Source organism: Anguilla rostrata, chromosome 2 (genome assembly GCF_018555375.3).
Source record: "Anguilla rostrata isolate EN2019 chromosome 2, ASM1855537v3, whole genome shotgun sequence".
In the NCBI taxonomy this organism is placed as follows: Eukaryota; Metazoa; Chordata; class Actinopteri; order Anguilliformes; family Anguillidae; genus Anguilla; species Anguilla rostrata.
Genome location: NC_057934.1, coordinates 12647572 through 12672812, shown reverse-complemented (window position 1 = coordinate 12672812; position 25241 = coordinate 12647572). Strand labels below are relative to the sequence as shown.

At 42.8% G+C, this 25241-nt stretch overlaps 2 protein-coding genes across 3 annotated transcripts; one reads left to right on the top strand and one right to left on the bottom strand.

Moving 5' to 3' along the window:
• Positions 1-4928: 4928 nt before the first annotated feature.
• fh (fumarate hydratase) lies at positions 4929-15243 on the bottom strand. Of its 2 annotated transcripts, none has more exons than XM_064320446.1 (10): positions 15056-15243; positions 14217-14351; positions 13344-13454; positions 12952-13128; positions 12414-12596; positions 11569-11734; positions 11106-11309; positions 9834-9961; positions 7639-7792; positions 4929-6197 (listed from the first exon to the last, which is right to left on the bottom strand). In XM_064320446.1, exons 1-10 carry the CDS (start codon positions 15173-15175, stop codon positions 6055-6057), a joined length of 1521 nt encoding a protein of 506 aa, XP_064176516.1. In that variant the 5' UTR covers positions 15176-15243; the 3' UTR covers positions 4929-6054. The 2 variants fall into 2 exon arrangements, with proteins under 2 accessions (XP_064176516.1, XP_064176521.1); XM_064320451.1 differs by lacking the exon at positions 15056-15243 and adding an exon at positions 14699-14911.
• Positions 15244-15840: 597 nt separating this feature from the next.
• Positions 15841-24486, top strand: kif11 (kinesin family member 11). Its single transcript, XM_064320436.1, has 23 exons — positions 15841-16021; positions 16205-16287; positions 16606-16738; positions 17339-17436; positions 17535-17613; positions 17817-18002; positions 18284-18408; positions 18501-18591; positions 18960-19202; positions 19315-19410; positions 19664-19752; positions 19865-19952; positions 20118-20306; positions 20694-20901; positions 21080-21252; positions 21535-21660; positions 21934-22092; positions 22195-22334; positions 22463-22742; positions 23130-23352; positions 23474-23628; positions 23902-24012; positions 24142-24486. Exons 2-23 carry the CDS (start codon positions 16220-16222, stop codon positions 24250-24252), a joined length of 3171 nt encoding a protein of 1056 aa, XP_064176506.1. The 5' UTR covers positions 15841-16021; positions 16205-16219; the 3' UTR covers positions 24253-24486.
• Positions 24487-25241: the final 755 nt, after the last annotated feature.

Sequence of the window (25241 nt, the reverse complement as noted above, 5' to 3'; positions counted from 1 at the left end):
TAGGGACCGAAAGTATCCGTCCAAGCAGAATTTATAAGTTCCTAAAAATTTCCGGATAGGATTTGCTCATTCCAAAGACCGTATATAAACAAACAAATAGTCTAAAATTATGTTAGTAATACCTGTCCATCTAGTGTTTTGTTTTTTTTGTTTTTTAATCCAATATAAGGTCATCATACCATAGAAGGATCAAAGTTACACTAAACATTGACATCTGCTGCAGTTACTGTATGCTACATTGCAAAAATAGATGACTCTAATTTTATTATCATTTATATCACAACAAATTCCGATTGTGAATGCATTTCTCAGAGCTGGTTTCACAGACACAGATTAAGCTTAGTCCTGGACTAAATTGAGTTTTGCATGGAGAATCTCCACTCCAAATTGAATGTAGTCTATGATTAGGGTTAATTGGTGCCAGCGAAACTGGCCTTGAAAGATTTGGGGTGGTTTGAAGTTAAATCTAGTAAAATGTGAAAACTGCAATTAATTGCTGAGCAATGTTAATGTTTCTCACTACCAAACAGTGGTCTTTTACAAATCTCATTGTGAGGAATGGGGGATGTCTAACATCCGAAGGCCAAGAATATCCATGTTGCACGTTCCATATCATTTCTGTGATGTTCCAAATGATACTGCAGCATGCTTATGGTTTGAACAGGTGACCACAGCAGAACCATGACTAGAGCTCATAGTACTGCATTATGACAGCTCCTCAAAGATGTGAACAGTGAATTTACTATAATATTAGGAGACTTAAAGCTACTTTTAACAGATTGCCAAAAGCCACATGCCACCTGAAATTTCTTTTAATCTGTTTTAAGTGACATCATCATCCAAATGTCATTCCCAACTGTAACTGAAGGATGACAAATGTTTAGAAAATCTAACTTGTCAGCTGAGTTACAGAGGGGGTATTACCCTCCAGTTTTCACTTTCAGGTGTCATGGATCACTTCATCTGAAAGAATTTTCCTTTTATTTTTATTGTTCCATTTGGAAGTCAGCATCCTCTATTGTTTGCCATCATAGTCTTGAAATTCCACTCATTTGGCTGTTGGACATGGTTTACAATTATTTACTTCCAATTTTCTTAATTTTATATCATTGTCTTTGTTTTCAGACATAGTGAGCTAGGTCTACCACATACCTCACTTTGGCACTAATGCTGCACTGGAGGTTCCTGTTCATTCATGGACAACTTGGGCTGTGATTTACTAAGGCCTTTAGCATATGAAAAATCTTTTAGCACACACAAAATTAATAACACAATCAATGACCAGCCAATTGTTGGTCATGTTATTGGTTTTGCTTGTACTAAAAGGTTTTCAAAGTGCTGAAGGTCTTAAATCAGGCCCTTGGAGTATGTTGCCCAGGGGCAAACAGGAACATGGATTTTAGTACACCTTTTTGTTAGCTGTGGCTATGTATGGAAACAGTGAAAAACCATTGATGGTGAGATTTCGGAAGGGTAGAGTTTTCTTAAATGTAATTCAGCACAGCTGTTCACATATTACAATCAGCCTAAATAAGCATGTCTGCTTAGTGACTATCCAAGCCATAACACATTTATTCTGTTAAAAACAAATTAAGCTCATGGGTCAAGTAATGTTTTCCTGGGCTGATACAAGACACAGAGAGACAAAGTGTATTATTCTGTCAAAAGTATAAAACAGTATGTGAGGAATGACTGTGATTGTCCACAATCAATAGCAAACAGAGGTGCCTCTGAGCAAGCAGTATATGTGCTCCCTAGAACAGAAATGTTAACACATTTTCAGTCGGTGAGCCTACCCTGAAATAAAGCTGTTTAAATATATTACCAGGCTGTATATGAATCTCACAGAAAACATTTTTAAATAAACATGATACTTAACATTTAACAATGTTACATTATACACTTCTGGCACATTATGATAAAGTAAGTCTACAGAATAACACTGCGCTGGGTTCAAAATCTTAAAACAGCATGTTCCATAATTGTGTTTTCCACTATGATGTGCATTGTAAAACATCCAATGTCACAATTTATTTATACATGTTATACATTTATGCATCATCTACCCAAGTTCAAAACCAAAAAGTGAATGCTGCTGGTCAAATCCAATACTGTTATAACCGAAAATAACAAGCACAAACAAATACTTTCATGTCTTAAATGAGAGGAATATATTTTTAAAATAAGTGTAGACTGAAAGGGCACAGAAAAAACAAACCATGGATCACTTTGCAAATGTAAGCATGACTGAACGGTCCAGGGAATTCACTGAGCCATCTAGTCAGAATATTTCAGTCAGGCTAAATTGAAATTGCCTACGTACACTTATACCATCAAGCAGTTCCATGCCTGTGCGAATTTATTTGTATTATTTATTACTTTCACAATAGCAGGGGTTTCGCCCTTCAACACCAAGGCCAGATTTAAAGATTTATTTGTCTCAGAATGGGGTATCTTTATGTAGATTCAGATCAAAGCAGGATAATATCATTTTCAGTCAACCTCCTCCCTCTGGACAATCCATTTCTTAATGCAGGTTGTGCAGACCGCTCATAGTCTTGGCACTCTGCCACTGAGCAAAAACATTCAATTCTGTAATAGATTATTTTTTAACAGGTGGATTTAAAACCAAAAAAACTTGACAAATCAATTCTCTCAGCTCACCTACCACTGACCAATTGATCAGCCACCCATCGGCTCACTTCCAAATCCCCTACCAGCAGGTTTGGCACGGTGTACTAAACGGCGAGTCCTTTCAATAGAACATTACAGAACCCTGGCTGCACGCCATGCCATGGGGAGACGGAGGGATAAGGCAGCTTTCTCCGATAAAACTTGTATTAAAAAAACCCAGCAGCTTTTCGCCGTGGGTAATTTGAAGAGTGTGGCGGTGGTCCGGCTGCCGGGACACCGAGAGCTTTAGCCTGTCCCACAGGAGTACCCCATCGGGGCTTTCATATGTCACCCTCCCCATCTGCGGCAGCCTCCGCCCCGTCTCCAGGTGATGACACTGGCAGATCCATGCCCAAAGGTCGACCGCAGCTATGGTGCACTGGACTGGTGCTGTGGAGACCATATGGTCCTGAAACTCCTGCTGGAGCCATAAAGCCCTGATTACTGGGACTTACTCGAGTGACGGGGGGATCTAATCCAAGTCAGAAAGTAGTCATTTGTGTGATGAGAGAGCATTATAAGGTTCTGGGACAACCAGCGGTTCATGTGACATGTTTTTTCCACGTACTCCCACTTCATGATTGCATTACCTTTCATGGTTTTTAACAACATGCACTGAAAAAAGCACAATCAGCTTCCTAAGTCTCTTTCCATGCGATGCGAGACAGCTACCATTGATTCAGAATATAGAGTTCATGGCTACAACTGTGTAAATATGGTTTACTGTCAGAGGTTCCAGGATGTGCAACCTGATCACATCCTGTAAAGCAATACAAACTGAAAACTGAATTGGAAATCCGAAAACAGAAAACGGATATGGATTTTTTGGACAAGGTCAATATAAATTGAGTGAAATAATGATGCAGTGTGAATGTGCAATACTAGAGAAACAGCATGACATCATCAACAGGAATGCACTTTAAGGCTTTACCAGCAGTTTCAGCCCCAAGTGTCTTATTACAGTATACTGCATCCCATCCTGTAATTGGGCATGATATTGTATAGTCATAACATAGCCTAAGAGTACCCCAGCCTCAGCAGTAAAACATGCATCCATAAATGTTCAATTAGTGCTAGCAGCTGATTGTTGGCAACAAGACAGGGGGCCTTCGTAGAGGGTGACCCCAGTTAAGACAGGCTGTCAGTTTCCTGGAGTGATATTATACAGGCGCTAATCTTCAAAATAGCACATGCATACTATTGTATTTATAATGGTGCACACATGTGCAGCTGCAACAAGCTCCCTGATTAAATGTTTTTGGCTCTATTCCCATGAAACATTTTTAATTTCGCTCATGTATCTCCTGTATCATGAAGATCATTTGGTGAGCCCTCAAACCACCCTCCTACCCATCCATTCCCTTGAGTGGGTGGACCAAGGAACCTGAAGGACCTTCATATTGAGGAAACCTACCTGAGCCACTGGTTGTAGCCCCATCCTCCCATAACCAGAAATTATCTATATAAACACCACCTGTACCCACTCGATCGTCACAGATTAATATCAGCATGGCAATCAGAATACCACTTCTAAGCATCATTAATAATGACAACTGAAGACTCGGCTATTCTGAGACTCCAGTCTCTCAGTCTTATTAATTACAACCGAGGCTACTTTTGCACAATCATTCTGAAAATTGTAATTTTTTCTTTAAAAGTGCTGGTGGCTTAGTTATACTGTTTATTTGCAGATGTTATCCTCAATACGAACAGTAATTCAAACAATGTTTAAAACGTATGCTATAATTGGCATGTTATGACAATAGAAACACATTAGAAGTTGAAATTTATTGCACGATTGCACATAATTTAACATTTGGGGGAAGAACTGGCAGCCTTATAACAGAGTGGGTCAATGTCTTTTCTCTGATTTCAAACATTTTCTGTCTCAATACTTTGCCATTATATTATATAATTATCTTGGCACAAAATGTACCAGCTATTCCCCAACTGATAGGTACATTTATCCCACCCAAAACATATGGCATTACTTTCTGAGGAAACACCAGAGGAATACATTTTCTAATCGATTCACAAAGCTTTTCAATTCAGAAATAAATATTCTCTCAATCAAACAAGTCGGCAAGATTGCATCTACAGCTGACTATAATTACATTCACAAGCCTAGCCCTAATAAATGGAAAGCCAAATATGAGGTATTTGGCTTTCCATTTACATTTGCGAACAAAATTGGTTTTAATTCCATCACTTTCGACAATGAGATTACTGTGCATTACTTAGGCCAAATAATCACATTGAGATAGTATTGATTTTATTTCCCTTCTCAGTGAAAAGGAGACAATTCCATTACAAGAGTAATTCCCCAGCAAATTTCTTTAACAACAATACTGCCTCGGAACAATGCTGTCCGTGAGCATTTTCATTTAGCGTCGTTAGTTTTGATTTTATGGACGTAAACACTGCCATCTCTCCCCCATGAGGATGGACATGCCATTCTGCAATCACCTGGGACTTCTGCCTTTGTCCTAGGGAAGGAATCTGAAGGGACATCCATGGCAAAAGCATCCCACTACTTAAAGACAGCATGAGGACTCTTCAAGCCTAGCACTTTCTATTCACATCAGCCTTCAGTTTAACAGGGAAAAGGGGCATCTTAAAACAGAGATTATCCTTGCAGACATCAGTCCCAGACCTTTACATAAGTATTCCACAATGCTACATCCTTTAGCAGGAAACTACAACCAACATTACTCTGAAATTCCTTTCCCTCATCCTGAGGAGTTGTTCTTTTTCCAGTCTCATATACATCAGAGCATGCAAAAGTAATGTGTACATCAAGGTGCCTGGAAAAGGTTTCTATTTAAAACTGTATGCGCTTGATTTTCTTCAGATTTTACGGTGTACTGGATTTTATTGATCACTGCCCAGAGATCCAAACACAAAAGTCTGAAACTTTGAGAAAGGTGTCAGAAAAGAACAAATAAAAAAAACTAGGTAAGGACCTAGTATTCCTGCATAAGCAGTATTCTAATGCTTGGCTCTCGTGTAGACACAGTTGTTACAACAGAAAAACATTTTAACACACTTACGATGCGCGCGGTAAGATTACAAGAGGAAAAAACCGGATGAGTGTTGCGTCATGATCGCTAAACTGACAGGTTTGTATTATAAGCATCCCATTCTGGAATAATAAGGGGTGTGTTTAGTCCCCCTCATTTTCCGACAGGCAGTCAAAGCAGGGTGGTGCATCTACTTTGACATTTCCACCTTTATCACGATGGTGTACAGGGCTGGGGGAGGAGTGTTGCGGTTCAATACAACAACAAAACATCCCTTTCATTTTTCAAAGATCCATTTTATTGCAAAAGATGGGTGGGAGGGTGGGTGTTATGCCTGGAACTGCTCCCGCTGTTAACACACCTACTTTGGGCCCAGCATTTCGTGGGGCTTGACCCACTGGTCGAACTGTTCCTCTGTGAGATACCCCAGCTTGACGGCGGTGGCCTTCAGCGTCGAGCCCTCTTTGTGGGCAGTCTTCGCTATCTTAGCGGCTTTGTCGTAACCTGCAGGGGAGAGTGATCCCGTTTAAGATATTCCCTTAGATCGTGATCCCGTTTAAGATATTCCCTTAGATCAGAAGGAGTCCCCGTGTGGAGACATCCACGGCCACATCTTGAAGGACTTCCGCGCACTTATGGGCAAAAGGGTTGATTAATGCAAGAAATCATTCACTACCACAACCAAGTAAAAGCATCAAGGTAAAAATGATAGTCTTTTGATGGTAATATTTATAACAGGCCTTAATGGTCATGAAGAAGGCATTCTTAACACAATATATACTCTTTATCAGGGAGCTCCAGCGAGACAGTACCGTGAACTGGGGTTCACACCCTCACCCCACTGCTCTGGACTATCCTGTGGTTTGGGACAGGCAAGGCAAAGGAGGTTCTTTAAACCTGCGTAGAAGTCTCTCATCTCATTGTGCAGCAGAATACAGCAAATATGCTCATTTAAATGAGGAATTAACTGAGGATGAGGGCTCATGCTGAGTGGTTAAAATTAGCCTAGCCAGTAGCTGCAAGCCACAGACGCCACAGAAGCCCAAGTGTCTCTTCATCTCTAACTCTCGCAGTCAGGACCGGGTACTGATCCTGGCTTCTCAACTCCGTTCAGTCCGATTCGCTAAACACCGCAGAGACGCCCCATTATTTAAATAAACACGTCCAAAACTTTCATCTTCTCTTTTTTCTTAGCGCCGCGTCGAATTCCCCAAGTTATTCGGGCGCGTGCGGCCGTGTTCATTATGTAGGCAAATCAGGCGCCGGAGAAACCTGACCTACCGCACGCACCCCGCATACCAAATCTCCGCATCGACGGTCCCGCTGTGACACGGTTTTAATTACACGTCACCTGAACGCCGACGCCTCCGGCACGTTCGGGGGTGCTGCCGGAGCGCGCGCGTGTCAGGGAGCGACCGGCGGGAAAGACAGCTGTTTCGGGGGAGACGGGCACCTCTCGGGCTGGTCTCGGGCTGCTTCTGTATTTGCAAGTCTGATTAAGGCCATCAATCAGCCGTGGCTCCTGAGGCCGCGACACCCCCTGCCAGCTCGCCGCCCCCCCCCCGCCCCCCCACTTCCTGTCCGCTCTGACACTCATTTCACCCGTCTCACTGATCCTTCCCCTCCTCACACGTTTAGTGTAAAGAAACGGAAAAGCAAAAAATCGGCTGCGTTTAAAAAGAGCTTGCGCGCTATGCATGACATTCAACTGCTTTGTTCACCAGCTCAGTGTCTTGATCATTTTTTTTCATTAATGTTTTTTTTAAATGCCACGGTACGCATAACCCAGGTCTTTAGGGGCAGCTCACTTGGCATTTCAGAAGCTACCACGCGCACACCTCTGACAAACGGGCACCGCCCAAAACATCATTTCTCGGTCGTGCCTGTCCCGCGCTGCAGAACCTTGGCGTGAGCGCCCTCTAGGGGCGGAATCTCTCTCTCTTACCTATGTGAGGGTTGAGGGCGGTGACCAGCATGAGGGACTCGTTCATCAGCTTGTTGATCCTCTCCTTGTTGGCCTGGATGCCCACCACGCAGTTGTCAGTGAAGGAGACCGAGGCGTCGCCCAGAAGCCTGGCCGAGTTCAGCACATTTTTGATCTGCAAAGACAAACCGGCACGCACCCACGCTGTAAGACACAAAGGGCCTCATTTACAAAGACCTATAGCGCGTGCAAAACCTTTCAGCCCATGCAAAACTAATAATACGGCCAATGATTGGTCATTTTATTTGTTTTGGACCAGTCAGTGGTTGTGTCATTAATTTTGCACATGCTAAAATTTTGCACATGCTAAAGGCCCAAAAATTCCTGCCTATCCAATACTACAGCTCCTGAAACCATCCACATCTCAGCACACACACTGCACTGCAGTAAAAACCTGTGCACCAACAGCAGAGGGTTTGGCAGACCAGCATCTATATTTCATGATTATTGCAGACAAATAATATCCATTCCACCCCACAGCCCTGTGCTATCGAGTGCAATAGGGAGAGGCCACAAGGGCAGCCGTTGGGTGGTGAATTTATTGAGCTATACATTCACAATAAGACTATGTCCACAGTGCGAAGCAAACACCTACATATTTACACCAGCCTCTAAATGTAATCCGTGGAAGATCATTTAAATCGCTAGCCCTTGCTTTAGCAGATAAAACTAAATTGAAATCATCAACATTGTATTCACTAATTGATCGAGCCATGAAAACAGCAGCTTCAATCAGTACTTCATTTAATCAATTACACACTGAAACTCTCATTTTTAAAACTTGTACAGTGAATCAACCTGCTTGACTGTAACTTGGTATTTATTGCTCTCTAATGCACTGTATAAATTGCATGTTTGCATTAGGTCCAGTAGAAATTAATTACTTAACTCATTTTTTACAATAAATGAGCTAGGTGAATGTAATGTTTGTGAGAGAACTATGTTTCAAGAAACTGTGAAAAAAAGAACAAACTGACAGTAGGTATATTCTGAATAACACATTTACATGACTCAATATTCTGTTTATTACAGAAATATCTGACATCGTATACCAGCAGCTCTAAACCAGAACACTGGTTTATTCTGGTTACGGCTACCAGGGTAAGCAACTCTGAATATTCGGAATATTGTAGAATATTTTGTGCACATGTAAATGTAGTCAAGGGACAATACAAGGATCATACCCACACACATATTGTCAATTCAATGGGTACTGGATTGAGGTAAGTCCAATTAAAACTGCACTCCCACAAAAAAACAAAAACCTGCTGTGTGTGTACCATTACAACCATAATCAGTGTAACAGTTTTATTTAGAGAATTGACTGTATAAATTAAAGCTTACCAAGGTTTGTAGATACAGCCCTTAACTCTCTTATTGCCATTCCTAATGACTCCTACAGACCTAGTAATTTGTCACTGGAGTATAAACAACCAACCAAATTACCAATCACAACAGACACTTTCTGGAGATAGCTACCCAAGGACAATAAGGAGCAGTGAATCCTGCATCATTTACAAGGAGACTTCATGGAACAATAATTATTAAAAATTATAATCTCACAATTAGTCACAGTGTCTACAATATCACTAGTACTGTCTTAATCAGATTATGAAACATTCATAGTATATTGCTCCTTTTCCTGTTGGTTCACCTCGGTCCGAACATATACCGATACTCACGTATGTCCCACTTTCTCAACAGTTCGTTCTTATAAAGTTCAATTATTTTTAAAATCATAAATAGGTTATTAATGAGCATGATGGCCGACTCTTTTACACCTCTGGGGCTGTTGAAACTAATTCTGGTGCTTAATAAATGTTTACCAGCTGTAGTACCCTTGGGTTTGATATGGGGAAATGAATGGCCTCTCTTTACAAAAGCTGTCCAATTCTATTCCTGGAAATACAAGGACCAGAGGGGTTTCACGGAGTTCAACCGTTAAATTACACTTGCTCTCAGCGACTCAAGTGACTCAAAATCCCCACCCAATCAATTGCTTCAAATTAAAGAGATTCGTAGGTGGAATCAAGTCCATCCACCTGTGGCTCTCCAGTGCATATCAATCAACTGATTTATAGTATTATTTATTATCTAAGACACAGTAAAACGTGACCTCCATAAGGGATACACCTCTGTTATGTAACCGTTCTTACCATCATAGGCTTGAAAACGTTCAATTCAAAGTGTCCGTTGCTGCCTCCGATAGTAACTGCGACGTGGTTCCCCATTACTTGGGCAGCCACCATGGTCATAGCCTCACACTGCGTTGGGTTCACTTTGCCTGGGAATAACAAATGACAGCATTAATTCTACGGGGTACGGGGGGGGGGGGGGGACTGGATCACTTTGCATTAGTTCATGGGTCATTCAGCAATGTACAGAAATGGAATTATGATGCAGCTAATACAGATTTAATCACGCCCACAGAAGCAGAAGAGCCACTCTGAGAACTCTCTGTGCTCAAAAGCTCGTGTTCTACACAGACAATATTCAAGGCTGTTGCGGAAGACTATTAGGAAATAAGATTCGCTTTTTGTCAACGGGTTTTTCATTTTATTTTATTTTAGTCATTGCTACGATCCATTTATTGAAGCCCTTGGACATGCATTCGCAGCCTGAAGGCGTTTCTAAGAATGAAAGGAACAGGGAAACGGGGAGCTTGCCTGCCCTTTCAAACCACATTACTAAGGTCTGTCAGCTGACTGCCAATAGAAATCATTATATTGAGAAATAGGATATGCACTCATTTAAGGTTAGCAGGAAAGCTATAGATTCCCTATCAATCTGCCATAAATATCTCAATTAACTACCCCCATTTTTTATTGTTCACTTAAGATTATATCAAAGTTTGTCACCGCACCCTGTCAATGCATTTTGTGGAGGGCAAGTAGGATGTAAAAAAAGACCAGTTGAAACTTGACCCAAACGGCTTGGAGAGCATTTCAAACAGCTGCAAAGCCCACACTGACCGCCCACAGGAGGCTGCACACACTGCCTCTGTGCTACTGAAGGACCCACAAACCCCAGTGTAACAAAAAAAAAAACATTTAGGCTATATCTTTTAAAAACAATTTTGGGAAAGAATTATCAAATTCAGAAACACAGTGTACACATGAAGAAAGATCAATTATAGTATCAATTATAGTATCCCTTTTCACGTGCTACAAAGACAGAGAGAGAACAAGCGAAAGAGAGAGAAGGAAGTGCCGGAAAGAGAGGGAACGGTTTTCTCCCCACTGGAAGTTTTTTTTACCTTGTGTACTTGCTATTTGGGGGTTCAAGCCTGGTGTTTGCTCTGCTTGCTCTTTTTGCTCTGTCTCTTGCCTTGCTACTCCGTAAAGTGTCTTTGTGACAGTTCTCTGTAAAAAGCGCCATACCAATAAAGTTTAATTGAATTGAATAGCCGGTGGCACGGGCGCGCTCACCTGGCATGATGCTGCTTCCCGGCTCGTTCTCGGGCAGGACCAGCTCTCCCAGGCCGCAGCGGGGCCCGGAGCCCAGGAAGCGGACGTCGTTGGCGATCTTCATCATGCTGCAGGCCACCGTGTTGAGCGCGCCGCTCAGCTCCACCAGGGCGTCGTGGGCCGCCAGGGCCTCAAACTTGTTGGCGGCGGTCACAAACGGCAAGCCTGGGCACGATACAGGACGACTGACGAGCTTCGACAAGGCATAACTTAACCATTTACGTGCAGCGAAATTTGGCTACCTGTCTACATTTCTCAGTGAGAGAAGAAAACTACCTGAGGAAATAAATGAGCTTTTTATAAATCACGTAAAAAAATGTACTCGATTACAGAATATGCAGTTGTTAAAGCTTAAATTTTGTATAGGGTGTCAGTGCATAAATGTAAAGAAAAAAACCATAGCGCTATTGAGCCCATCTTGCACCTGTAAGATCTGAGACTTTCGCTGCCACTTTCTCAGCAAACCCAATGCGAGTGTTCAGGCCAGTGCCCACTGCAGTTCCCCCAGCTGCCAGCTCATACACTCTGGGCATGGCCGCTTTGATCCGCTCGATGCTGTACTTGACCTGCTGGACGTAACCGCCAAACTCCTGGAGCAATGAGAGACACAGAATGAACATTATATCTGTGCAACAGCAACTGAATCAACAACACACCAAAGTTCACCCAAATTTATCTATCTAAAAATCCAAATGTTCTACTTACTGCAAACTGTAAAATAACAAGAAGCTATTCTTTGTGACAGAATATACAGTAGAGGAATTTTTGTTTTGCTTTTTTGGGGGGGAATACCAGCATATTTATAGGTGCTAACATGTGTAACTTTATACCCAAGGCTCTGGGTAGCTTCCATTTCAAAGGACAACACAAAAAGACTCATGACAAGCAATTCAATTTGTAGCATTGTGTAGCAGATTAGGCAGCCACTTCAAACTAATTTAGAGCATGTGGTGCAAAATTAGTTCAATTAAGATGGCACTGTATGATAAATTCTGTTCGAGGCCATATCTGCACCCTCTCTTTAATGCTCTGGCTTAAAGTAAAATAAAATCCTTTTAAACTGCTAAATGCCGATAAAAAAAAACTTTTAACTAACTTCCCAGGTAGTTGCACTTGTGTTTGTATTGTAAGCTACTCTGGATAAGAGCATCTGGATGAAAGTTTACTGGCCTTTACCAGATGCTCTTATCCTGAGTGACTTGCAATGCATAAACAAGTGCAAAGACCAGGGATCAAAGTGCAGATAATGAGTGAAATAAAAGGCCGTACCTGCCCCAGGGAGAGCGGCACAGCATCCTGGGTGTGCGTGCGGCCGATCTTGATGATATCTTTAAATTCGGCGGCCTTGGCAGCCAGGGCGTCGTGCAGGGTCTGCAGGCCCGGGAGGAGCACGCTGTGGACCTCCACGGCCGCGGAGATGTGCATCGCTGTGGGGAAGGTGTCGTTGGAGCTCTGCAGCGTATTAGACAAAATACCTTTAACCACCAATTACACAGCCATCTGGGACCTTAGACATACACATGATTTTTGACTTTAACACATTGTGCACTTCTTTGTATTCTGGGCTGATGTTGTATAATTCTTTTAAAAATAGTTATGCCCAGGCAATGAAACTGCTTTTTCAAGGAATCTGGAAGTCGTTAATTTTATATAGATGTCACAATAATGTGCCGGAACAAACTGTTTTTTGTGATTAAAAAGATAAACAACTTTCACAACAGCCAAGACCTATAGCACAGGAATTACCGAAAACAAAAAAGACAACAAGGCAGAAGTTTGGCAAAGACAGATTACTGTAAAAATGCACCTGGCTCTTGTTGACGTGGTCATTCGGGTGCACTGGGTCCTTGATCCCCAGTTTTCCACCCATGATCTCAATGGCCCTGTTGCTGATGACTTCATTCACATTCATATTCGTCTGAGTGCCTGAGCCAGTCTGCCAGATGACCAGGGGGAAGTGATCATCCAGTTTGCCAGCAGCGACCTAGCAACAGTCACCAAAGGCAATTAGCAGAAAAAGAAATAAACTGCCTGCTTGACCAATAGCTACAATGACAGAAATAATGGGCATGCAGTAAGTAACTGCCAACAAGGTATACGTTAACGCATTTTTGTTTCAAACCAAGAACAGTTTTGTATTTTTTTGCCCCCAGTCCTGGATTTAGGGGGGGTTAATTTTCAGGTGGCCAATCGTAATACCTCATCTGCAGCCTGGACAATGGCATCAGCAACCTTTGGATCCAGGCCGTAATCCTTGTTCACCTCTGCCGCAGCCCTCTTCAGGATCCCAAAGGCTTTTATTACTTGAATCTGAGATGCATGAAAAAGGTTGAAAGGTCATGTGTTGTTCTTCATAGTAAGGCCTTTTCAGGAAGATACTCAATCGTTCATCCATTTATTTCAGTACACCACACAATATACACTAGAACCTCAATCTCTGAAACCACGTGCTCACCCAGCCCAGCCTTGTCCAGGCTTTGATGCTCAGCTGCCTGGGCAACTGCCACTCCCCTATTTCTGGCCTCCCTGTCTCTGCTATCAGGAGGCTCCTACTCATCTAGAACACTTCCAGTTGGTAGATGCATTGTTACCTTCAACAATCCTCCCACTTCCCCCACCTCCTTCCTTCCACAGTTCTCAAATCAAATGCAGAAACCTGGTGCTAGCCAGCCCAGCAGTACAGGGTACAGCCTCTCCATATGTTCAAACAATCACCAGACCACACATCTGGCCTGGGGAGTCTGCCCCTCCTCTGCATGCATTGCACTTCATATCTGTTCTGAACCCCACCCCCAAAGAGACCCAGCTCTTCAGAATGCATGTAGGCTCTCAACCCCAAAACCTCTTTCCAAGCACTTCGTCAAATCTTTACACTTCAATACATCTTAGTATGTTGCTAAGATATGTGAATATGTTGGCCAGGATAAGTTATTATACTAAAAATGTAGCTGAATAGCAATACGTGTTAAAAATTCACTCATGAATGGATGTAATGTCAGCTTAAAAAGTGTTATGGGTTAGCATAAGGAACATCTCAAAAACGTTCTAATGTGCTAAGGTAAATGCACTTACTGGCATTCGTTCAGTAACACCGCCAATTTTGAAGTTCATTGTAGATCTGACCGTCTGGGCTCCATAGTACTTGTCACTTGGCACTTTAAGCTCTCCAAATGTGTCTCGCTCAATTCTGTAAGACTCTGAGCTTGCCTGAGAAACAATTCACAAATGCACATAGAAAAATACTGTGAGAAATGCCAACATGCATTTTAATGAAGAACGAAACGCAAAAAATGAAACGCAACTGATCCTTATTATTACAATCAGCAATTAAATTAGACATATAGTGCACAAAATTTGTTTAAAAATAGCATCTGCGCTGCAGAAAATTGCTGGCTGGCAAAATAACCAACAAACACGAGCCAATCCATTTACAGTGCTGTCGATTTCATTTTAGTTAACTTAGCTATCTAGATATTGTCGACTAATGTGAGAAAGGCTAGAAAGTAAGTTAGGGACAATTACTACCATCCAGTAATTGTCTTTGACCTTGTTACCTGGTGAATTTACTTGCTAACAAAGCAAACAGCGTTAGCACAAGGCGTTCCCTAGCTATAGTCTTAAGTATTTTTATGGAAAAGGCAACTTAGCAACCCTCAGCTAGCCAACAATGCCTTTTTTAACCAGTTTTTTCCAGCTGATTAGATAGCTAGATAGATTACAATTTTCATTTAGATGGACTGCATGCGATGTGCGAGTAACACACCCACGACAAGCTCGTTACTAGCTAGAACTGTCTAATTCAGTTCACAAGCTAGCTGTATTTATGCTACAATGACAGCCGCACTAAAGGTCACACGCGGGCCTTAACTACACTGTGCATTAAACTGCGCTTTCAAAAACAGGAAACATACCATTCTAGAAGAAGTAAGAACTGCTCCAATAGCAGGACTGTGGTTTTTTACGGCAATGCTCCTTTGCAATGCCAGGAGGTTTCTATTTAATCGCTGGACGCTTCGCAGAGAGCGATACATGGTGCTGCTCCTGTCTGTGACACAGTCCTGACGGTGAAGGGCGGAACTTTGATCAGCCAACCAAAGACCTTTGTTAGTGGGTGGAAGCATTTATCTGCAGGAACGGTTGTGTGCACGGGGAAAAGTAAAAAGCAACACAGACAGATAGATGAATAAAACCGAATAAGAACACAAAATAAATAAAGCAAGCTTGCTGTTTTGATGTTACAATAAATTCATATACATCCATATCTTTTTGTTTTGTTTCATTTCGATTTTAATTGACATTCTATCACATTCAATGTAATGTTACCACCAAATGTAATTTTCCATACTGTACGTTACTGTCATTGAAATTAATGCATCACTGCTTTGAGTGCAATGGTTTCAAGAGTAACGGTTGTTGAACCAAAGCTTTAGAAATTCTCTGCTTGAACCGCGGAACTGTGGCTTAACCATCGAGATATACAAGGACCTACTATTTTGTCACCGGAATTAGATGAGGTTACAAATTAACGTAGTACCGGAACTTCTTAAAACAGCACAGGAAAACGCGAGAAGGATATCTTTAAAATGAAATCGCTCTCAGTTCTTGTTTTAAATTCCAGGACATCCCATGATTCATTTCGCCATTGACCGTTTTCGCCAATTAAATAGCTGCTTACGTTGTTTCTGTCTGTGGATTGGCTATATACCTTAGAGTAGCAATATTCAAAGTCTAGTCAACTGCAAGCAGAGAAAGACGGGCGAATTTAACGCACCAGTGTTGTGTTTTGGTTTTAACTGTTTCATTTGAAATAAACATTGCATTACGTTTACCTTTTTATACGGATATATTGGATATACTAGGGGACAGCGGGATATAAGGTAATGTTGGTTATATAACGAAAATGCGAACGAAAAATTATTGAAATCCGATCAACCTTGTTAGCGCCAAATTGGCTATTTTAGCGTGAATATTTATTTGAAGGAGGGGAAGTGTTCAGTTCAGAAATGATCAAGTAACCCAACTAATCGGTTAACTACATCATAATGTTGTTTGATTTTTAGGTTATATCGACAAAGATGGCTTCATCTGTCAACAGCAAAAAAGACGAAAAGGGAAGGAACATCCAAGTTGTCGTAAGATGCAGGTAGGATCATGAATTAAACAAGATAAGTTAACTACACCCTGGATCGCTTGGCAAGTCAACCTACCGTTATCCAATGTGTTAGCTAAGTTGGCTAGCTACACCAGTTATGCATAAAGTTACTTTGTGAGTTTATTCATTTTCTTGGTGTCGATGCATGGTGTACAAGTAAGTCAGTAAATGGCCGTCAGAATATAAACATCCTTATATCGTCTGTGCCGCGTTGTTTACCTTCTTACTAATCTCTTTAAATGGCCTAATGATAGCTAGCTAATTAACTAGATGAAGTGGTCGAATTCGAATTTTAATTGTTTTTTGCAGACCTTTCAACACTGCAGAACGCAAACCCGGGTCTCATTCTATACTGGAATGCGACCCCATAAGACGGGAGCTAAATGTGCGTACTGGGGGCATCGGCGATAAATCCGGCAGGAAGACCTACACCTTCGATATGGTGAGTTGTAGCTGCTAAACTCTAACAAGATGTGGAAACAGACGTGCATAGTGAGCATTCAGGCCAATTTTTCTGCACTGTGAAATCATATGGACTAGGTTGTGCCTTAAATCATAGGTTCTGAAATCTGGTCCGGATTATCCCCAGTGCATTTTGGTTTTCTTGATGATTTGGGGTTGTTGAAAACGTTTCAGTTTTACAACGATGCAAATTTGACATGTTGACTTGCGTTTTAACCTTCTTCTGCATTCTCCAAAAGACCACTTCAGCTGTCAGTATTTAATAGGTATCTCTTCGGCAGATTCTTGACTTTTGCTTAACAGAAATTAGGGAATTAGTTGTTATGACTGATCAAAATTCTAGTTATGTGAATATGGCGTGCTTTGCAATCAATTGCATATTGTGTCCTTATGAGCAGAAATAATTCCCAATATGCAATAGCTGCTTTTGATTAGAAACCGTTCACACTTGTTACAGGCAGTATATGTTGTTATAAAATCAACGGACATACAGTAGTTTCCTCAGGGCAGCTTATCAACTAAATGTAAATCTATTTAGTTTTGTGTACACTAACTTGGGCTATTTGTAACCTTGGTTTAGGTTTTTGGTCCTTTGGCCAAACAAATTGAGGTGTACAGAAGTGTGGTCTGTCCGATTTTGGATGAAGTGATCATGGGATACAACTGCACCGTTTTTGCGTAAGTACTGGTTTTTCCTGGGAATGTGACCGTGTGCCATTTCATTTCATCTCGGTATGATTTTAAAACTTATTTTTAAATATTATATATATATACAGATATGGACAGACTGGCACTGGAAAAACGTTCACAATGGAGGGTGAAAGATCAGCTGACGGGGAATTTACATGGGAAGAGGTAAACAATTTTTCCTGGGGCATTTTGTGAACTTGACTTTCCCTGAGTATTATCTTTCTACTTAATTAATATGAACTTGCCTATGTGTTTTTTTATTTTACTTTTCTAATTTAAAAAAAAATAGAATTTATTGTATTGCTGCTTTTACAAATTTTGATTTGCAGTTGAGTGCAAATGTTTGCATTTTTGACTTTCTTCTCCAGGATCCTCTGGCAGGCATTATTCCTCGAACACTCCACCAGATTTTTGAGAAACTTTCAACCAATGGGACAGAGTTCTCAGTCAAGGTTTCTTTGCTGGAGATCTACAACGAGGAGCTCTTTGACCTCCTCAGCCCTTGCCCGGACGTGACTGAGCGGCTTCAAATGTTTGATGATCCTCGTAACAAGGTATGGAAAACGCTGCTTTGTCATCGTTCATTTTAAATGGTCTTGGATTTCACTTTGACTTATTGCACTCGTATAACCCCTCCCTACTAAGTATTTGTATGTTGCAGCATTTTTGGTTTGACTGATATGTGGAATTTATTTCATGTTTCATCATTGGTCAATCATTATTGCATTATGTTAACTAAAGTATGTGCACACACATTTGCTCACACGTGTACAGTGTGATTGCTGCATATTATTTAGTGCCATTTTGAATTCCTTTCCCCCCTGTTTCACTTCAGCGAGGGGTCATCATCAAGGGCCTGGAAGAAATTACAGTGCACAACAAAGATGAAGTTTATCTGATTCTGGAGCGAGGGGCAGCCAAGAGGAAGACTGCATCCACCCTGATGAATGCCTACTCCAGGTAAAGGCAATGTACTGTGACCTAACGGGACAACCGTCAGCCAATGAGGTTTAACCCCCCCAGGGCCTCACCGTTTGTTCCTTGTGTTTCAGCCGCTCTCACTCGGTCTTCTCCGTCACCATTCACATGAAGGAGACCACTGTCGATGGGGAAGAGCTGGTCAAGATTGGGAAGCTGAATTTGGTAAGCTTTATGTACCACAAAGTTTAGGTTGCCAATGTTGTTAAATAACTGCCATTATTTAAGGACGTTTTCACATACAGACCAATATTGCAAACTTGGAGAGTGTGCAGGGTGGTGGGAAGGAAGTGGTGTTAAAGGGACTTTGCTTGAAATCGGAAGTCTGTGGGCCTCGTGCCCATGGGCTGTCCACCCATGAGCCCAATGCCTTAAGATAATGGCTCATTGAAATTTCCAGCTGTGTGAAATGGTTCTTTGACAAGATGGTCGTCACCATGCACAAAGGTATCTGCTGAGGAAATAACCCGCTGATAATATTCTCCATGGTTTCTCTTATGTTTTGTTGACACATGGCTCTCTCCGCACTGCAGGTGGATCTCGCTGGCAGCGAGAACATCGGCCGTTCAGGGGCCGTGGACAAACGGGCCCGCGAAGCCGGCAACATCAATCAGTCCCTGCTGACGCTGGGTCGGGTGATCACCGCCCTGGTGGAGAGGACCCCCCACGTGCCGTACAGGGAGTCCAAGCTCACCCGCATCCTCCAGGACTCCCTCGGGGGGCGCACCAAAACGTCCATCATCGCCACCATCTCCCCCGCCTCCATTAACCTCGAGGTGTGTTTGTGGATCTTTCGCCAATTATAGTCAACCTGAGGCAAAGTTAAAATGTTTGATCTTGAATCATTTCTTTGGAAGACTGAGTTTTTTTTTCCCTCTCTCAAAACAGGAAACATTGAGCACCCTTGAATATGCAAATAGAGCAAAGAACATCATGAATAAGCCCGAAGTGAATCAGAAACTGACAAAGAGGGCCCTCATCAAGGTATGCATCCTTGTTGAGAGGATAAGCTTTTTATGGCTTCAATATTTGATGTCTAATACTGTTTTAATATAAAGTATTTTGGAAGGATTACATTGACTGCCATTTTCAGGGATACACTGAGAAACTATGTTCCTACCACCATCACAAAACGTATGTCTGCGTGAATCGGCTTATGAATCTAGATAGTAAATGCTTTTGATCTTTGCCCCTGTTAACCCGAAAAGGCTGAAATAAATGAATTTCTATTTGCCAGGAATACACTGAGGAAATTGAACGCCTGAAACGGGACCTGGCCGCCTCTCGGGATAAGAATGGAGTGTATCTGTCGGCTGAGAACTTTGAGTACGTGTCTCACGCACGCAGTCATGCGCACGCATACTATCAAGTACCATTTAAAGTGGAAAGAACTGCACGCGGAGGGTTAGTGATGGTTGGGTTTTTCTTTTTCCTTTAGCTCTATGAATGGCAAAATAGCCGTGCAGGAGGAGCAAATCGCGGAGTTCACCGAGAAGATTTCGGTTCTGGATGATGAGTTCAAGACGGTACGATTCTCTTGAATGATTCTCCATAGCTGATGGGGGGAACCAAGACTAGAGAAACTACTTGTTCTATGGCCTGCTCTTACCTACTGCTTTGAATTTAGTTTTTTATTTTCCAATAATTATGACTTGGTTCTTTACCACCTCTCTCTCTCTCTCTCTTTTCAGCTGACGGACCTGTTCTCACACAGCAAGCAGGAGCTGGAGCTCTGTACAGACAGCATGAAGGACTTGAAGCTGCAGCTGGAAGGAGCGCAGACTGAACTGCAGCAGACCAAGCTGAGGCTGAGTGAGGAGCAGTTCGTCGTATCTGAGCTGGAGACCACAGAGGGGAAACTGTACAGCACTGCTGACAAGGTCAGTCCTTATGATACCACACCATTTAAGGGTTAACTGATTTTTAATTAAGCATTGCGGCATACGCTTGTTTTGAAATGGCACCTAATGTGACTTTTTCATGTCACTCTTGCCCCCTACTGGTCGTCAATGGTATTTTAAAGTAGAGGCGGCTGTTTTACCTGAAGAGTTTGGCTTCTGTTAAGCTGGTTCATGTGTTTCCGTGAAATGTAAATGTACACCCATAGTATTGGCAGTCTACTTCTGTATTTACTGAAATCTACGTCAGGCCGAGCTCCCGATTCGTAATCTGAGTACCAGTGACAGACGGGTGAAAACTGATGAAGCACTGCATTGTGAAGACTGAATTTCGGTGTCAATCCCCGTTAAGTTTTCAAATTTCTTTAGTTGTTGACTACGGTGACTGTCAGCACCAAAGATGTCTCCGGTCTGCATGAGAAACTGGACAGGAAGAAAGCAGTGGATGAGCACAATGCCGGAATGCAGAAAAGCTTCGAAATGCAGATGGACACGGTGTTCAAGCAAATGCAGAAGTCTGTGGACGAACAGTGTGTGAAGCACCAGGAAATGTTCAGCTTCTACAAAAGCTCAGTCGGTGAGTGAGTGGTGTTTCTGCAATCGAGTCGGCAGGAGAAGGCAACCGAGAATCTAGAAAATGATTTGACATGAGCTCAGCTGTGACAATTGCATTACGTTATATTTTTATCAAAAGCAATGCACAATAACTGCATTTAATTAATGTGTCCCGAGTCACTTGTTGTTCTCCTTTCCAGCCGGTCTCTTGGATGTCAGTACTACAGCGTTCAGTGAAGCCACATCGACGGTTACCAAGTCTTTTAAAAGCATCAAAGATCTCGTCAACACCAGTGTGACCAAATGCCAGGCCGAGATGGAGGAGCAAGAATCGCTGTGCCAGGAGGGAAAGGACCGCCTGATTAATATTTTGGTAACGACTCGTGTTTTCCTTGTTTGAGGGCAAAATTGCAAGAGATTGTGCATTCATGTTGACCAATTCCCTCTAGTAATTGGTGATTAAAGTTGTTTATGAATCCTCAAGCAATAAAAACTTACTTGCCTAAGTGCAAGATGTTCTCTGGTAGATTGCAACATTTCTATAAGAAATCTATGTGGAATACCTGACTCAAACATAAGTTGTGTCTCTCTTTTCTCCCAAACTAACAGATATAGCTCTAATTCACTGAAAATGATTTTGTTTCTAATGCAACAGGTGGAGCACAGGCTTGAAATGGAGAACGGAATATTTGCAGTAATCATGCCCGGATTTGCCGCTCTTATGGAGATGAATGAATCCTTGAAACGCACATTGCAGAGTCATTCTGTAGTGGCAGAAAAGGTAACTAATTTTATGAGACCCATGTGGAATGGGATATTGGGTACAATGGGTGTTTAATTCCATGTAGTAATCCTGACCTGAATTAGAAGTGATCAGGGGTCACGTGCTGTGCTCCCTTTGAGTTGTCTGGCTTAGCTGGGGGCTGCCCGAATGAAGTGTGGACTAATTTCTACTAAGGACACTGCAGTGATGGACTTATGAGCATGATATAGTGTGTTCCAAAATTGGGGTTAAGGACAATATTGGGTCTAAAAGAAGTTGCTTGTCCCCCAGATTGAGTGCATGAAGCAAGAGATGAGCTCGTTCTTCACTGATCACACGCAAGGCCTGGCCAGACTGCGAGAGACTGCGAACGCGGGGTTCATCTCCCTGCAGGCCGAGAACGAGAAGCTGAAGCAGATGATCAGCAGCACGGGCAAAAAGCAGGAGGCGGTCAGTGGCTCCCCCTTTAGCACCGCAGACAAGCCTAGCTTGTTCATTATCCTATTATGACTTATTGGTTTTCTGAATGATTTCATTTGTGTTTCTCAACAGAGCATTTCGCAGGTGCTTTCTTGCCTGCAGAACCAGCTGAACCTCCTGGCTTTGGAGACCAGAACGGATTTCGGTCAGCTGTTGAGCCAGTCGGAAACCATGCAGGAGCCTGCGGCGTCTCTGCAGAAGGACATTCAAACGTAAGCGTCTTCAGAAAAGCCTTCTTAAACCACTCCAGTAACGAGTTTCTGAGGGACGATGAGCAGAATTCAACAGTTGAAATTAGGTGGGTAGGAGCGTTGAAGAAAATGGCTTCTTCCCTCTGCAGGCAATGTACAGCTGTGGAGCAGAGAGCCATCGCCCAGCAGGGTCACATCGAAGCCTCCACCGCCGGGCTTGCAGCTGAGCTTCGGCAAGCCACCGAGGAAGGCAGGCAGACACTGGAGGAGTCCTCCGGCCAGCACGGCTACCTGAAGGCCTCCGTCACCGAGCTGGGCGAGCAGAGCCTCACGTGGTGCGACACCGCCAGGGCCACCGCCATCTCCCTGGCTGAAGAGCAGCTCTCCAAGATGGCTGCCAGCAAGACCTCTGCACAGGCTCTTCAGCAGGTAACCGTCCTGTTTTTTTAGACTACCTTTTAACCCTCTGTTGTCAAATCAGATACACTCACTGGTTACGCTTCTGCGGGTAATTTTAAATGTTGTAATTGTGTTGATTATCAATTTACGAGTACCACTTCATGGTTTAAACCTCCTGTTAATGGGGAAAGGAATGGCAATTAATTGTTTTATCACCTGTGAAACTAAAAACGAGGTTAAATCAGTATTTTAATTGTTGCTTAATTGCATTATAGGGTAGATGGTGGAAGAGGGGAATTGGAATTAGGGTGGAGAAGGGGTGCACTCATTAGCAATAGCCAATAAGATTCACACTTCAGAACCCTATCCAGTTTTCTCCGGAAAGTCTTAAACGGTGCCGTTGCGTTCCCGGTGTAGGGCGTGGAAGTGGGATGTGGCGGTGCTGCCCGTGCTGTGAGCGAGCAGCTTAAACTACAGCAGAGCGTCGTCCGGGAAACGCTGGAGGTGCTGGAGAAGCAGGTCCGCTCGGACGAGGCCGCCCTCCAGCTCCACACCGCCGAGCTGGCCTCCCACCCGAGCAACGGGCTCTCCAAGGTCCGCACCTTCCTCAACGAGGAGCTCAAGCAGGACGTTCCCACAGGTACGGGCAGGGAGGGGACCTCCGTCCCTCTCAACCACCCCCAGAGCGCGCTTCCGCGGACTGCGGTCCTCCACAGGCAGCTGTGTGCCGAGTGTGACTCGTTTCCTGCGGTCTCCTTTAGGCAAAACCCCACAGCGCAAAGACTACGTCTACCCCAGGACCCTGGTGAGAAGCAGGAGGAGGGAGGAACTCCTCGAGTCTTTCAGCAAGCAGCAGCAGGAGCTTCAGGCAGCGCTGTCTTTCTGCGAGACCGTGCAGGAGGAGCAGGTTGATGAGGTGCGATCGTCCGAGATGGAGACTGGCGTGTTTCGTATCAGTCGGTCTTGAAGAAAGCTAATGGTGGGCCTCCAGTGGCGTAGCCCGTAGAGCGCTTTCCACATGCTCGTTTCGAGTCCGACCGCCGACCTTTGTCGCGTGTCCCCCTCTCTCCTAGTTCTTCCTGTCTCTCTACACTATCCTGTCTATTAAAGCTGAAAAAAGCCCCAAAAAAAATATTTTAAAAAAAGAAGGCTTATGGTGCTTCTCTACGGGGGGTTTGTGTTCCTGCAGGATTCGCTAGAGGAGGAGGTCAGCAGCTGCAACGACACTACCATCCCTGAACAATCTTATGTCGATGAGAACATCATGTGCTTAGAGAGTGGAAGAGTCCCCTTCTTCAAGGTAAGATGATTTCTTTGGCTTCTCTATGTTTTTGCATATGCAAAGCTTTAACCTGTATAGAAGTAATTGAAGTGATAAGGTGCCAGAAAGCATGCGCTTTACTTGAGATTATCTTCCCTCTGTGTCCAGCGTAAGAGAGGTGGCAAGAAAGACAAATCTTCTCTCAATCATTCGAAGATGACCGAAAATGAGAGGGAGTCGCCCGTTCGATCCAAGCTCCCACTGAGGGTTCAGAACTAGTGACCGAGTCCACTCCTGTTTTTTTATGTCTAACTTTGTTTTGTGTGTAACTTTCTTTTATCCTGTCTTTTCCTTCAAGACATCTAAGATCTTTTAAATATTTGAAATCTTTTTCTTTGTGTAAATGAATTTAAGTCATTTGTTTTTAAAAAAAAATGTAATAAATGGGCGCAATGGTGAGTAGGTTTTCCTTTTTTATATCATTGTGAATAAATTGATTTTATTGTATGTAAATTGTATATATCGTTGTGAATTGATTTGCTCGTGTGTAGAACTTTTGAAAACACTGCATCATTATATAATGTGGTTTGGAGTTGAAGTGTATTGGCATACTTCAAATTGCAAACCCCCAAATGCACAATACCCCACTGTAAAGCCAACAGGTCATCAAACTAAAGTACCTAAAATCCATCGTTGCATATAAAGTGAATGGGGGCAATTGAAAGCATACACTAAAATTGATATCTTTTTTTTTTTTTTTTAACTCAAATGAATTATGCCTATAAACTTTGTTTTTCTTTCTGAGTTTTGCTCTATGAAAGAGAATTTTAAATGGCCAGAAACCCCATTCCTATTCACTGGCCCAGGGCAATTCACAGTTTAGGTGACGCCAGTGCATTAAACTCGATTAATATGAGTAATGGGGCCAGGTGAGGCTAAGCCAATATATATGGAGGTGCTAATTATTATTATTTTTAAAAAAATATATTTTATTGAAAATATAAGTAGAATATAATTAAGAAAATGCCTGGGGCGGGAGGCGGGGCTGTGTGCCGGTACTATGTGGAGTTGCAGGGATATAGCCCCGGCTTGCCCTCGCCACATAATGCCCTCACTGTGTAAAGCATCTCAGCCTTAGCCAAACTGAGGTTACGAAGATGATCTACAGTCCTGCATGAGATGTCCTCCAGGCAAGCAGAGATCAAAAGTGAAACCGCAAATGTAGGGAAAGGAGAAAAGCTGAGGGTTCAGCATAGAACTGGTATGGT